The 15,379-nt window shown below is 37.6% G+C and overlaps 2 protein-coding genes across 19 annotated transcripts in view; one reads left to right on the plus strand and one right to left on the minus strand.

The window, feature by feature from the left end:
- Positions 1-15,379, minus strand: part of Ssdp (Sequence-specific single-stranded DNA-binding protein) — a 294,147-nt gene that overhangs the window by 61,653 nt on the left and 217,115 nt on the right. The window lies entirely within an intron of this gene.
- LOC145983942 (uncharacterized) overlaps positions 1-15,379 on the plus strand; it is a 48,729-nt gene that overhangs the window by 9,785 nt on the left and 23,565 nt on the right. For 2 of the 9 annotated variants that reach the window (XM_083117132.1, XM_083117130.1), the window contains exons 2-5: positions 4,760-4,866; positions 7,030-7,156; positions 11,798-11,908; positions 12,298-12,489. In XM_083117132.1, the coding sequence (XP_082973258.1) occupies positions 12,484-12,489 (6 nt within the window). In that variant the 5' untranslated portion in view covers positions 4,760-4,866; positions 7,030-7,156; positions 11,798-11,908; positions 12,298-12,483. Of the gene's footprint in view, positions 1-4,759; positions 4,867-7,029; positions 7,157-11,797; positions 11,909-12,297; positions 12,490-13,534; positions 13,574-15,379 lie in introns of those variants that run through there. The other 7 variants (XM_083117126.1, XM_083117125.1, XM_083117131.1 and 4 more) reach the window with 6 other exon arrangements.

Here is a 15,379-nt window from a genome sequence, read left to right on the forward strand (position 1 = left end):
TTAGTGTTGATGGATGAGATGAGGAATAGACATTAACACGATTCTATGAATGTTAAGCAGGGTCTATGTTCTAGCATGTTATGTTTGAGATAGTGAGAGTATTATTGGCTTTGAGATGTACGTATTAATAGTAGGAAGAGAACTAACCGATCACTGATCTTTTTATACACACACACACACACACATACATATATACATACATATATATATACATACATACACACACACACACACACACACACACATATATATATATATAATACCGCTATTTATATCACGCTCAGCCATGCATGGATGGCATCAGTTTCTTCGTCGTAACTTACGATCTGTGTGAATCTTGTAAGAGTTCCGATCTCTTCCTACAGATTACATAGCAACCACTGGAGAACAGTTACGGATTTTGAAAAAGGACTACAAAATTAAGTATTTGAAGCGTATTTTAAAAATAAAAATAATACAATTAAACATCCGACATAACCGAGCCCAAAAGTAGTAACTAAAATTGCGTATGAAAAGGGGGGGGGGGGAGGTCACGATGTTGATTAATTATTTTTACTTAGCTGAGGATGGTATGATGAAGGGACACTCACGATGAACACCCATGCCCAGGCTGGGATTCAAACCCTTGACTCTGGGTCGCGATGTGGTTTTTGACACATGCCTCTAGGACTATAAACGTCCGGAAGGAAAACGAATGTCAACCTAAATTACCTCATTTCAGTCACAGTAATTTATGTTCATCATAACAAGGGTATTGTTGGAATATGATAACTTCAAATTGAACGAGTGATTTTTGAGGGGGTAACATTACGATGGTAGAAAATTCGCCTCGATTGCTCCTCCCTGGAAAAAAATCCAGCGAACGTTCTTGAACCAGTGTTTTTTTCCTTATATAACTACGACATTTTAGCCCATTGTATACTTTATTGTATTCATATCTGTTACACAAGTTTGTTACGGTCACAACTTACATTCAGATAACCTCACAGTAGATCTTACTGCCATGTTAAATTTTTATTCCTTTCACTTATATACGTGATCAAGACTCACTTTGCTCTTATCCCATGCAGCAGAAATTTCTTTGGAAACTGCAAACTCAACGAACTATCGCATGACTTTTCCGTTGGGAACAAAAACATCAGCAGTCGATTCGGATCCAAGTTGGACTTTAGATCTGAACGACAGGAAAATGCAGTGTCCATCTGTTCCTCTTCCACGCCAATAACATTCACAAACCAAATTAATGTAATCAAGCTTCAAGGCAAACTACCTGCATTAATATGCTATGAAATACAGTGCTCGACCACATCACCTCGAGCTGACTCAGCACTCTATATAAGTTACTTTTCACGGTATACAATTTGAAATGTTCTGACGGACTCACAGAGAGTAACAAGTAGGTTATCTAGATTAAAAACAAAACGAGGAAGTAACTTGCTTCAGATATATTACTGCTTGAAGAAAGATTTTTACATTTCTGACTAACTTAAAAACTTTCATAAGCTTTATCGCATTCTCGCACAGCACATAATTGACAACATGATTATCTAGATGTAAACAAACATTGTATGTCATCCTAGATTTTAAATTAAAAAACTTGATTTCCAATAAGTTCAAAATTATGTAATTGTATCATTTTTCTTTATGGTTAGAGGATGATGACGAAGCAGATATGAGAACTACGGACACTAAAGAAATCGAAGACTCCATGGCATAGTGGTTTGATTTGGTTTGAGTTGCTGTTTTAAGTCCACTTTATGCACAGTAAGTTTAATCGGGACTGGACCTACGGTTTTCAAAGTGGGATACGAACCACTGTACCATGTTCCTCCCTCCATCCATAGCATAAAGGCCGGCGTAAGGCGCTAAATCAGAGGCCCCACCTACCAAAGAGGCAGAAATGCGACGTAAAATAATCGAATTACAACAAGAAATCTAAATGACGCACACCCGAATTTCAAATTATCCAGTGTGCATTTTTATTCGATTCTTGTTATTTAGCGTCGCTTTTCTTCCACTTTTGGCTAATCGCGACGACGAGGATGAGTGATTATGATGAAATTGAGGAAGGGACACAAAGAACACCCATGCCCAGACCAGGATTCTAAACCGGGAACGCTGGCCTAATAGCGCGCGGTGTTAAGACACTCCGCCACGGAGGTCGGCAGCTTACATTTTTAAACTTGAGGTTAACATACTTGGATGATTGATATCTGAATCAACTTCAGAATTCGGATCAAAATTGTGTTCAGTGTCCGATCTGGACACAATTTTGCCCAGTTTAGGACAAATTCAAACAGTTACATTATGTCGTTTTGAGCTATCAGCCAGAGGGTGCAGAATCACGATGAAAGAAGTCCAGGAGAAGGAGAGTGAAGTCTGAGCATTCAGACTAGCATCACGAACGGACACCTCGTTTATTAACCAGTCCGTAGTGCGACACCTCGAGGGAGCATCTCCACACAGTAAGAGACATGTATTTCCATTTACCATGCTGATCCAGTCTTAAAGGGTATGAAATCCAAGTGTTGTGTTTGCCATTCAGTGTGTGTGTGTGTTAACTCTCGCACGTTATCATTAGGGAAAGGAACTTTAGGTAAATAAATGTTTTTTCTGCGATAAGATAGAGACCCTCATTTTTGCCAAAATTCTTATCATAGCCTTATATGTCAACACAGCAAATTTTATTTTACATAAAAACACATATTTTCCAGTTTTCCGTATGTAAATACATATTTTGCGAATTTTCATTTTAAATACATAAAATCGCTCGTTGACTTCATCTACCTCGAAATCCTCCAAGGAAAAATGTTTATTCTCCGCACCTCTTTCATATCGAGAGTGCTAGGTTTGTTTTGTCTTTGAAAACGCTCGCTGGCAGACTTCTGGCACCTCGCCTACGATCCTATCGGGAGAAAATAGCTGTAAGTAGCTGGGGCTGGCTACACGTAACGATAGCAAGGCTTTTTAATGAAGCAATGCAGCTATTGTGGCCAGAAGACATAAAATTTGACAATGTTCTTCTCTTGACAGATGCTGCAGCTTACATGCAGTGGTCTTGCCGTTAGCTACCCCAAAATGGTGCACGTTACATGTGTGGCGCATGCGTTGCATAGAATATGTGAAAAGATAAGAGCTCTTTATCCCAATGTCGATAAACTGGTTTCAAATGGGAAGAAAGTTTTTATCAAGTCGCCTAGAAGAATAGACATTTTTAAACAAAAATGTCCTGAGGTTCCCCTTACCCCTACACCTGTAGTTACGCGATGCAGATGTTATGCCCAGAACTTTGAAAAAAATTGTATCTGTTGTAAATGATCTCGACAAAGAAGAATTCTGCAAGAACTGTTGATTGAGCCCTCCTTAAAAGTCGAATTGGCATACATCTCAACAAACCTGTCCATTCTCTCTAATTCCATATGAAAGCTTGAATCGTCCGCAAACACTTTGGCAGCTTCCATTGGTGAAGTCCGTATAGTAGAAACGAAACTGAAAGAACTCACTGGATCTAAATGTCTAAATGTACAGAATTTTTGGGGAAAAACCAAGGTTTTCAAACATTGTGCCAAATTGCATGTGTTTTGGAAGAAGGTGAAGTAGAGGAAGAGGAAGCTTTGGAAAACTTCAGCGTTAGTGACATTTCGTGCTTCAAATATGCAAGAATTGTTTCTTGTGACGTGGAGCCATCTTTCTCACAATATAAGATGCTTTTTAGAGATAATCGTCACAGATTTACAATGGAGAATTTGGAAAGAACTATGGTGATCCACTGCAACTCTTCCAAAAAATAGCTCGCTAAGAGGTAATCATTTAGAAACTAATTTCAGGTGTTTAAAATGCATGTTATAGTTTGTTTTTGTTACCAAATGTTTTTATTTTTGTCACATATTTTCCTGTTTTTATCACATATTTTCAACATTTATGACACATAAAAAATAAATATTTCTGAGTTTTTTAGCACATAAAGTTCCGTTCCCTAGTTATCATTAAGCTCTCCATGAGCAGCGAGTATGCCATCATCGAGGATGAATGAGCTACGCCACCCAGATTCGATCCCAGTTCCTTAGTAAACGTTACGTCTACTCTTAAGAGCGATGATAGAGCTTCCCGATGACGTAACTGTAACGTCATCACCCTGTAATCCAGAGATTCCAGGTTCGATGCCCAGTGGAGGCGCATAGTGGTTCAGATTCCACTTTATATAAACTGTGGATCCAGTCCCGATTAGCCTATTTGTGCATAAAGTGGACTTGAAACTCACTCAAACATAAAGGGACGGTCATGTTCACGCCAGGACTCGAATCCGGCACCTTTATTATATTTTACTTAATTGTGCACAATTTCACTGTTTAAATATATTGGCAAAATTATAATGCCGATGTAATATCGGGAATCTATTAATAATCCACTGATGTAAAGTAGGGTCTAAAATAATAAACGCTAAATACACCGACAATCTACTACAAGTTCTCCACTCAATATAATAATCTCGCACAAGTCTGTATATCTCTTCCTCAGAGCATGCTTTTCGGTCATCCATTAAAATAAAAACTTGTAAATAATGTTAAATTCTGGTTAATTTTTTGTTATTTTTGTTTTCTTTATTGACGATTTCAGCGCGCAATGGTCACTTCGTGCTGTGGTTGAAATTCTCTCAAATAAATGAATATACTACAATGGCTTGAGAAAATATATATATATATGCTGTGCAATATTATATTCGTAAATATATTAAATGAGATTTCATTGCTTCGTATAGGTACCAAGATCGAGAAAGAGGGATAAATTGGGATGCAGAAAGATGAACAGAACTTTCTCATGTTTGGAATGGCACGCTGTACCACTACAGCTGAATTTTACATCGAGGTATGTGGTAAGATTAGTTTTATTTATTAAACAACATGTAAACAACAAATATGTCGTATGCTGTCTGTCGCAGTGTTCAGAACTTCAAAAACTGCACATTAAAACCATTATAACCAGTTTAAATGCTAATTAACAGAGTTTTCGTTTCGTTTGCGATTATAGTAAGCTTTATGCTTTTGCCTGCATTGAAAGGAAAGATATCTGTTTCCAGACGGGGTCGACTGACCCATTTGACACCCCATAGCCTCTTATGTTAAGAAAAATGTAATATTATTTTACCTGGGTATATTTTTTTGTGACCAAATTTCTATTTCTTGTATAGAAGAGGCAGCTAGAGTGGGATGGCTGCTGGAGGGCAAATGGCATTTACCCTACGGGTCTCACACTCAAGTTCATAACACAACCAACATCGTCCTCTGACTAAGCGAGGAGTGTCTTCATTGTTAGGTTTAACTCTCTTAGCATAAATACACTGACATTTTTCTGGGTTTGACCAAAAAGGTATTATTTATGATAAACTGAACCTAACAGTCCTAACCTAACGAAGGCATGCCGCACTGACGTCAGAACACGATGTTGGTAGAGGCTTGTGTCATGAGTAGGGAACGGAACTTTATGTGCTAAAAACACAGAAATATTTATTTTTTATGTGTCATAAATGTTGAAAATATGTGATAAAAACAGGAAAATATGTGACAAAAATAAAAACATTTGGTAACAAAAACAAACTATAACATGCATTTTAAACACCTGAAATTAGTTTCTAAATGATTACCTCTTAGCGAGCAATTTTTTGGAAGAGTTGCAGTGGATCACCATAGTTTTTTCCAAATTCTCCATTGTAAATCTGTGACGATTATCTCTAAAAAGCATCTTATATTGTGAGAAAGATCGCTCCACGTCACAAGAAACAATTCTTGCATATTTGAATCACGAAATGTCACTAACGCTTAAGTTTTCCAAAGCTTCCTCTTCCTCTACTTCACTTTCCAAAACACATGCAATTTGGCACAAAGTTTGAAAACCTTGTTTTTTCCCAAAAAATTCTGTACATTTAGACACTTAGATCCAGTGAGTTCTTGCAGTTTCGATTCTACTATACGGACTTTAACAATGGAAGCTGCCAAAGTGTTCGCGGACGATTCAAGCTTTCATATGGAATTAGAGAGAATGGACAGGTTTGTTGAGATGTATGCCAATTCGACTTTTACGGAGGGCTCCATCAACAGTTCTTGCAGAATTCTTCTTTGTCGAGATCATTTACAACAGATACAATTTTTTCAAACTTCTGGGCATAACATCTGCATCCAACCAAGTGCCCCATCGCGTAACTACAGGTGTAGGGGGAAGGGGAACCTCAGGACATTTTTGTTTAAAATTGTCTATTCTTCTAGCCAACTTGATAAAAACTTTCTTGCCATTTGAAACCAGTTTATCGACATTGGGATAAAGAGCTCTTATCTTTTCACATATTCTATGCAACGCATGGGCCACACATTTAACGTGCACCATTTTGGGGTAGCTAACGGCAAGGCCTACTGCAGCTTTTTTTATGTAAGCTGCAGCATCTGTCACGAGGAGAAGAACATTGTCAAATGTTATGCCTTCCGGCCACAATAGCTGCATTGCTTCATTAAAAAGCCTTGCTATCATTACGTGTAGTCAGCCCCAGCTACTACTTACAGCTATTTTCTCCCAATAGGATCGTAGGTGAGGTGCCAGAAGTCTGCCAGCGAGGGTGTTCAAAGACAAAACAAACCTAGCACTCTCGATATGAAAGAGGTGCAGAGTAGCCTATAAACATTTTTCCTTCGAGGATTTCGAGGTGGATGAAGTCAATGAGCGATTTTATGTATTTAAAATGAAAATTCGCAAAATATGTATTTACATACGGAAAACTGGAAAATATGTGTTTTTATGTAAAATAAAATTTGCTGTTTTGACATATAAGGCTATAATCAGAATTTTGGCAAAAATGAGGGTCTGTATCTTATCGCAGAAAAAACATTTAATTACCTAAAGTTCCTTTCCCTAGTCATGAGCGAGACCCTTATCCTACTATTGTCTCTAAACCGTGTCCACACATTTCCTACAAACTTTGGTATAAGGACGTAGTTTATGATCATTAATTGATTTATTTGGTTTATTTTAATTGCTTTTCAGCCGGTTATGACGAATCGCGAGGATGACGATGAGTGATTATATGACGACGTTAATGAAGGGACACTCACAAAAAACACCCGTTGGACCCCTGGCGCCGTTGCGGGCTGGGCTAACCACTCCGCCACAGGTAATGATCATACCTGTGCACACTTATGAAAATAACCGTATGCCTTTTCGGATTAAAAGTACTGAATAAACTCCTGTTCATATGTACGCCAATCCAAATACTGTAATTTGCTTAGGCTTCGACTGAATAGGATGCTTCGGAAATTAGGTCATTTAAGGACCACAGATAATGAACAAGGATGGTGTTGATAAAACTGATTTATTTAATTTTATATCGTTTTATTTTACTGATATATTTTATATTATGTTGCCACTTTTGGATAATCGCGACGACACAACACGAACCTCACAGAGGATTATACTGGCTGCGAGTCCAGACGCCAGAGCCTCGTTAGTCTGCAATATTGCATGTTCGAGACTCGATCTCGTTTTTTATTTTGAAATTTGGAAAATTTACCTAAACCAAATTTACTTTACTATGCAACTTCTTCAGACATACAAAGCGGATATCTATTTGATTATTTATAGAAAGCTATATTTTGTTTGTAGTAAATTAGTGTCAATCCATTAGCAGCAATGGTCAGGCTGTGCAGCGCGGTTGCATATATTAAAGGAACATTTCCGCTTCTCGAGGGTTCGTTGAAACGTTATCAAACCGTAAGGTGTTAAGAAAAGTTGTTTGCATGGATGACCTCTATACGCCGTAAAAATCTGTGCTGTGACATGCTGTATATGTTACTTGATTGATTGAGTTAGGTTTTAAGTTCACTATATGCACAGAAAGGTTATTCGGGACTGGACCTGCACTTTAAAGTGGGATCCAAACCACTATATGCCTCCACCAGGTATCGAACCCGGGGTCTCTTGGTTACACAAAGTATATGTTATTTACACATTTTGAAATTCGAGAAGAGATCTAGAACAAGTTTGTTTATCAATAACAAAAAAATAGTTTCTCGCAACCAAACGTTTACTTAAAAGGCGACAAAAAAACGGTTGTTCACAGTAGCCAAAATGTTTAACCAAGCGTGTTTTGTTAATCTAAACATATATGTGAAGACACGCGTCTACAGCTCAAAATGAGACCGAGAGATTGCAAAGTGTCGAATCCCGTCCCGACACCATCCCTAATGCAAACATTGAATAGTAACTATTATATCAGGGTTCATGCAAATATATATCAATGGCCACATTCATGTGCGTAACACACTGTTAGCGAGGGCGGATGCTGCACGAAAGTGAAGTGGGTGACAAACAATGGGTCTTCCTTCAACTGAATAATGACATCACTCGTGATCAGACTATTGCTGTGCTGATGGTGCACGCAGGGTTTCATACAACGGACTGCACAAATCAAAATGTCCTCCAAATTTAGCAGATAAGTTTTTAACCTGCCTAGTTTGTATAGAAAGAAAAAGTGTTTCAACTTTATAAAGAAATTGAATTGAAGCTGTGTCTGCCGCCATATGCTCCATGGGTAATCAGAATATATATATATATATATATATATATATATATATATATATATATATATATATACGCGAGGGGAAGTCAGAAAATAAGTTTCCCTAACTAATATCTAATGTTCTGTTTACCAGTATAGTAATCATTTTGAATATGTATTTTTCAAGATTCAAGTACAACTGACATTGGAAACTGCTGCCAACTACCAATCAAAATCTAAGTTTCATCTCAGCTGAGTTGCAGCTCGACTGGAATAGAACATTAGATATTAATTAAGATATCTTACTTTCTGACTTCCCCCATGTATATATTAGGGCTGAACCAACACCACTTTGAAACGATACTCATAATGATGCCGATACTCTTATAGATGCTTGAAAATTGTAATTAAAAGTTGTTGAAATATGAATTAATTAATATTAGTGGGAGAGTTTCTTATTACAATTATAAACATAAATGTATCATAACTTTCCTTCTAAACATTAAAAATTAAATCAGAATATTAAAATACCTCATGGAATCACAAAAAAAAAACAAAATGCCGGTGTAAGAATCAGCCCAACCCAAATATTATCCACACACGTAGAGTAATTTTAAACGGGGGTACGCAAATGTACGCCACGCCGTATAGCCACCTCTTTATAGATTAGAATTAAACTAATAACATCGTATTTTAACGAAAGTAGTACGCGTGTGTGTGCGTAACTACATGGATGCACAATAGTTTATGAATATGCTACAATATTTTGAGTAGTTCTTAAGATGAACACAACCAACCAACCTTGAAGAGTACCCTAACATTTCTTCCCAACCCCTCCTCTCTCTCTCTCTGTGTGAGACACACATGGGGGGGGGGGGTTACTGATTCGAACAGACAGATGGATTCGCCAATGAAGACTACTACTATGAATTTCGTAATTTATAATATTTCGGTCTTCTAAATTGCATATTTATAATCTTAGCTGTTCAGATATCGATTATTAACTTTCTGACGGACACGCCATGCCGATTGAGTTATTTATTTTCCAGAAGAACAGGATTGGTATTTTTTTTTCAGTTCACTAAATGGTATCCGATTTCTATGTCTAGTAGCTTTTGAATAATCCATGGGTACCGATTGTCAACTAATCGCATCAAGATGATAGATAATTCAAGAGTTCTTTTAACTCACTAAATTTCATATGACTATTTTACTTCCACAGCCGGACGGGTCAATCGAATTACTTTCTGCCTCTTTAAACTAGCATTTGCTATACTCTGTCCCGTCTATCTCTGGAGCAAGGCCTCGCATAGCGAGGGGGATCGAGTGGGTAGAGTGAAGCAGTACCTGCGAAGGTTGGTAAGTGCAGTCTCTTTCCCCTCCACGCAATATCCTGCGGCTCTGAGGACCACCCAGCTTCGTATCAATGGGCACCTGTGGGTGAACCCGGCCGGGCGTGATACTGATCACATCATCCCAAATTTGGGTGAGATCAAGAATATGTGGAGCTCTATGCCTCCACATCACCCCATGTGATTTCATGGCATGTGTGCACACGAACATATTTTTTACATTAGTTAGTTTCCGAGATATTGACAAGATTAATTTAGGTCGGCTGTCGTCTCCCTAAAATATTCGCATTCGTTGCTCTGGAAATTTATGATAAACCACAAGGTTTACGTACAAATTGATTCAGTGAGCTTCCTTCCAGACAATTCTTCTTAGAAAACTTCGAATAGCTGCATACAGTATTATTCCCACTATGAAACGTGTCCTCTTCCATAAATAAAGATAGGATCCTTCACCTATCATCATGAATAATCTACTGTATGGTTGTGCGACAGTCTCGGCGAAGCGAACAACTTTACTTTAATCTCATTAACCTAGCATGTGATAGTTCCCCACACAATTTTTTACTTTTACATTTCAGAATATGTATATCGTATTTTACCTGGAAATCAAACACACGACTTCCGGCTTCGCAGCAGATTGCACTAGCTGCAAGATCACGGTAACCGTGACAGTCCGGTTTGCAAGTTGTATTCCCAATACACAGTACACTTATGTGGTTGTCACTTGAAAACCTTTAGCATTAAACATGCACGATTGTGTAAATGCATATTATAAATGCACTGTACGCCTCTATATTCACAACCGAGACAGTGGGAAAATAGTGCATCGTTAAAAGTGGCAATCATTACCTTCGCTTTTGGCTGTGATGATATGATGAATGGACACTCGCAAACATCCATGCCCAGGCCGGGATTCGAACCCGGGACCACTGGCGCCCGCCGCGGGGGCTGGCTCTGTGGCGATATCACAGACGAACTGATATTTAATTTAATTTTCCTCCAAAGCAGTGTTCGAAATAAAAGGTCGCAAAAATGCGACCGTAATATCTAGTTTGATACCTAACTAATTCTACGAGTTCTCTAAATGTCAGTAGCAATGGTTCTGTACCTTATCCATTGTACTACCAATTCTCTCGTCTTGAGGTGCACATGCATGGTCCGAATCGCAGATATTCATGGATGTCAATTACGGGCTGTGCGCATTAATGCGATTAAAGCTTTTGAAAAGAATACATGGGTTTCTGAAAATTCTTATTCATCATGTTTTTCAAACATCGTACCTAGATTAATAATAAACTTTAAAAAACGCTTTCTCTTGCACCATGTGGAGAAATTCTTACTCTATTCAACACCTGCTTTTTCCCTCAGTAGCATTGACCATTCGGACGATATTGAAATAAATGCACAACTGGTGCGAAATTGTCACTCTTCCCCTTTCTAGTCAAAAGGCAAGTGTCAACCTTGTTTTAGAGCACACTTCTAGCATCTGGATGGTGTAAGCAAGGTATGGCCATTATTGGTTCATCACATACTCTTTCAAAAGCAAATTCATCAAACTAAAATTAGTTGCCCCTAATAGCCTTCCATTTGAACTTATTGAAGAAATCAGTTCAAACTGTATTTATCAACATTTCTAACTCTCTCCTAGTCCGAAGATAGGTGAAACCGTCGAAGACACAGAATCAAAATAATGCACAAAACGGCACTCGGAACCTAAAACCTTGAGTTACGAGATCGTAGTCGCAACCGTCATGCCCACACGTTTTGTTAAAGAGATAATGTTATTACAAATAATAATAATGAAAAATAAATTAAAACAAAAATTAAAAATTGCATAATTATTTTTCTCTTAGCATTCCATGCATATTTTACCAGCTTCTGACATTCTTTATTTTTCTTTATAAAGGAAAGCCTGGAAAACAGCAGTGCCGTGCTACCTACTTACTCTGCCCTGGAGGTTGGTTGATAGGCTTTGTGTAGCTTAAGCAATCTTACATACACATCATGAGCTTTAGAGGTAAGGTAAAGTTCACCGTGCCATAAAGGGACATATAGGTGATATGATCAGCTCCAGATCTGGTCATCTGTGGCATATTCATATATTCCTAGCTGTACATTTCAAACTAAATTAAGAAGTAGCACAAATTCTATGCTTGTTTCAAGTAGTCAAGTTTTTATGGAACATGCTTCTTCGGGAATGTATATGGAATATATTCAACATGTTTAAACTAAATTCTATTACTGCAAATCCTTCATACACAATAAGGTTATATTGTTTAGTTCAGTACAAGGGTATGCTTACATGATTGTAATAAAAATGCAGGTAATTATCTTTCTTCTCTTGTACAATCTATTATTTCTTTCTCTTTACGTAATTAATTATATCTTGCATTTACATTATTTTAGGCATGAAGAGTGAAAGTAAAGAGATCCGATAATGATACAGGAAATGCTGAAGTATGCAGTCTGATGGATACTTAAGGCCAATTCATTATACATACAGGCATTCTACAATGTAAACTAAGGCAGGCATTAGAGTGAGAAATAATCTAAGCCTACCAACTGAATCTTCCCAACACTTTTGAGAACAACATGAAGGTAATTATTCATTATTTTCCCTGAAAATATAACCATTAACTAGTGATGGGTGCAATCAGTAATATACCATTTGTATTCAATTGTAGTTTAGATATTTTATGTCACCTGTCTACTATTTTTAGGGTAACCACAATGAGCCAAAAAGTTTTTGTTGTACAATCAAAAATGAACATAATGGTAAGGAAGGTGTCCATCACAATGTTATTCACTTTGTTTGCCAGAATATGACATTCAAGATTTGAAACAGAAAACACCAATAAGTAGAAGAAAACTTTTGCTACAGTATCAGTGCAATTCCATTCTTTCACTTTGGTGTATATTATAATCTAAGCCAACGATTGTAACTACAAAATAATTATCAGACCTGTGAAATACACTCAACCATGAACAGCATTGGAAAACTGTGATTTTGGTTTAAAAAACGCACACATTATATAGTGAGTCCACAAATTACATAATCACTTCCTTCATGATATTCAAAAAGATATATCTGCTGCAATTTTAAATTATTCTTTACTATACTACATACACTTTATACATGAGAAGCATCAAATCTCACTAAAAAATGCAACATGTCCATAACTTGACTTGTTTTTCTTGTATCGACAAGCCACCAGGGGTCTCAGGTTCGAATCCTGGCCTGGGCATGGATGTTTGCGAGTGTTCATTCATCAATTTCATCGTATCATCACTCATCCCCATCTTCGCAAATTGCCAAACGTGGCACAAGAAGCAAAGTAAAATAAAGCAAATCAATCAATCTTGTATCAACAAGCTATACACTAAATTGGATATGTTGCTGTAAGTAATGGTTTCAATTCAGCCACAAGAGCATTAGTTAGGCAGTGATCTTTGGCACAACTCATGCATTCCCATTCGTTTCAAAGTTTCTACTGGACTCAGGATTCTGTGCTGGCTAGGTAGGATCTTCCATACCCATCTCCTTAAACTATCCCTGTGAAAACTTTATGAATTATTGTTTTACACTGCATTGCATGTATTTGAACAGGGCATAATTCTATCAAAACATTTCTCATTCCCTAAGCCAATGTTCAGAAGTAAAACTGTTGGAGCCAAGATGACAAGACTTCAGTGTCTAATGCAAGAGAATGTAGTAGTCTGTAGACAGGAGATCACTACTGCAGTAGAATGTATCGCAACTCTGTGCAGCATTATTTGTCTATAGTGTTAACACCCATCCCTGGAAAACTACAGATTGTATCCCACAATGAGAAGATGTGCTACTGTTGGTAAACATATGTGAACATGATGAAAAGATTCTCTTGGGCTACCGACCAGGTGAGTTGTGTAAAGGATTCCAAGCTTCCGAGAGCTAACGTCACTCTCATATGTGAACATGGTCCTCCTTGTGTCAAATTTTAGTTACAATCACCATTCTTCGCATGTTAAACTTGTGTTGACGTGAATACATTTGAACTGCAAACACATTAAAACATTCTTTACTATGAATAACCAATTATAAGTGCAACTTCTGTAGTGCCAGGGATATGGATCGTGCATGCAGTGTAGTTAAGCCGTGTATGTGATCATCCAACAGCACTGATGTGTTGAAGTGGGAAGTAACCCACCTTGAAAACAAAGCAAACATGGGTTTACTAGATAGTGTGACAATCTCCTTCAGAATTCATGCAAGAATATTTAGATTAGGGACATATTCATCAACATGAAGTGAAAAAGAAACCATGACAACCATGATTATTTACCACACCATGCAGTGATAAATCTGAGCAGTACTATGACACCTCTACAATGCAAGTGCAGTGACTTCAACAGGAATTAGTCTCAACAATAATCTTCTAGTTGGGCCAAAATTGCAGTGATATTTTTCCACTCTTACTTAGGTTCGCGAAGCATCAAATTCCTTTGTATGATGTCATTTCAAAAAATTTTCGACAGAGAGGGTTCATTAATCAGATATACTTTCAATGAATAGTATTGTGGAAGACAATCCTCAAGAACAAATAAAGGACTATAGATTTACTCACAGTGACTTATAGGACTTCAAGTGCACCATAACTTGCAACAAAATATCTGCAGCAGGTAGCCATCGGTGAAAGGAAGGCATACATTTCCATTAGCAGCTCTAGTGTTGTCTATGTTGACAATATAGTACCTGGTGCCAGTGCAGTAGAGGAAGCTATTGAACTGCCATCACAATTAATAGTTATTAGCAAAAGGTGCTTTGAGTTACATAAATGGTTCTCAGGTGACTCACAAGTGTTAACAGCAGTACCTACAGAGATGACGGAAAGTAATGCACCTTGAGATATCAATTTTGATAAGCTTCTAAAAATCTTAATTCTTCAGTGACATCCTGGTACTGACCACTCCACTTTATTGTGACATTACTGACAAAACGTTGTCACACTTTGACTAAAAGATTGTTATCTGGCATTGCCAGACTGTTTGACCCTCTTGGTTTCTTATCCCCAACCAGCAAAGTTATTAATTCAAGAATTGTGGAAATACAATTTGGGCTGGGATGCCACATTACTTGCGGAAACCTGAACCTTTTTGATGGTGAACTTCCTGTATTGCAACAATTACAAATCAAAATGTGGTTTTGTTTATCTGTTAGTGGTTGTCTGTGATTTATCATAAGCATATTGCACTATAGTGTACCTTCAGTTTATTTATTTATTCTGGTGGTAAAGTCGAAGTCAAGTCGAAGTAAGATCAGTAGGAGCGAAGAATATGAGTTTCTGTTTTTAAGTCCAATTTATGCACGGTGGGACTGGACATATAGTTTAAAATGCGATCCACACCACTATGTGCCTCCATTGGGCATCTAATTTGGGACCCCTTGATTACAGGGAGATGATGTTACCACTATGTCATCAGGGAGGCCCAGCAAAGATCCCACTGTTAG

The sequence above is a fragment of the Lepisma saccharinum genome, chromosome 2, assembly GCF_977018435.1.
Source record: "Lepisma saccharinum chromosome 2, izLepSacc3.1, whole genome shotgun sequence".
Classification (NCBI taxonomy): Eukaryota; Metazoa; Arthropoda; class Insecta; order Zygentoma; family Lepismatidae; genus Lepisma; species Lepisma saccharinum.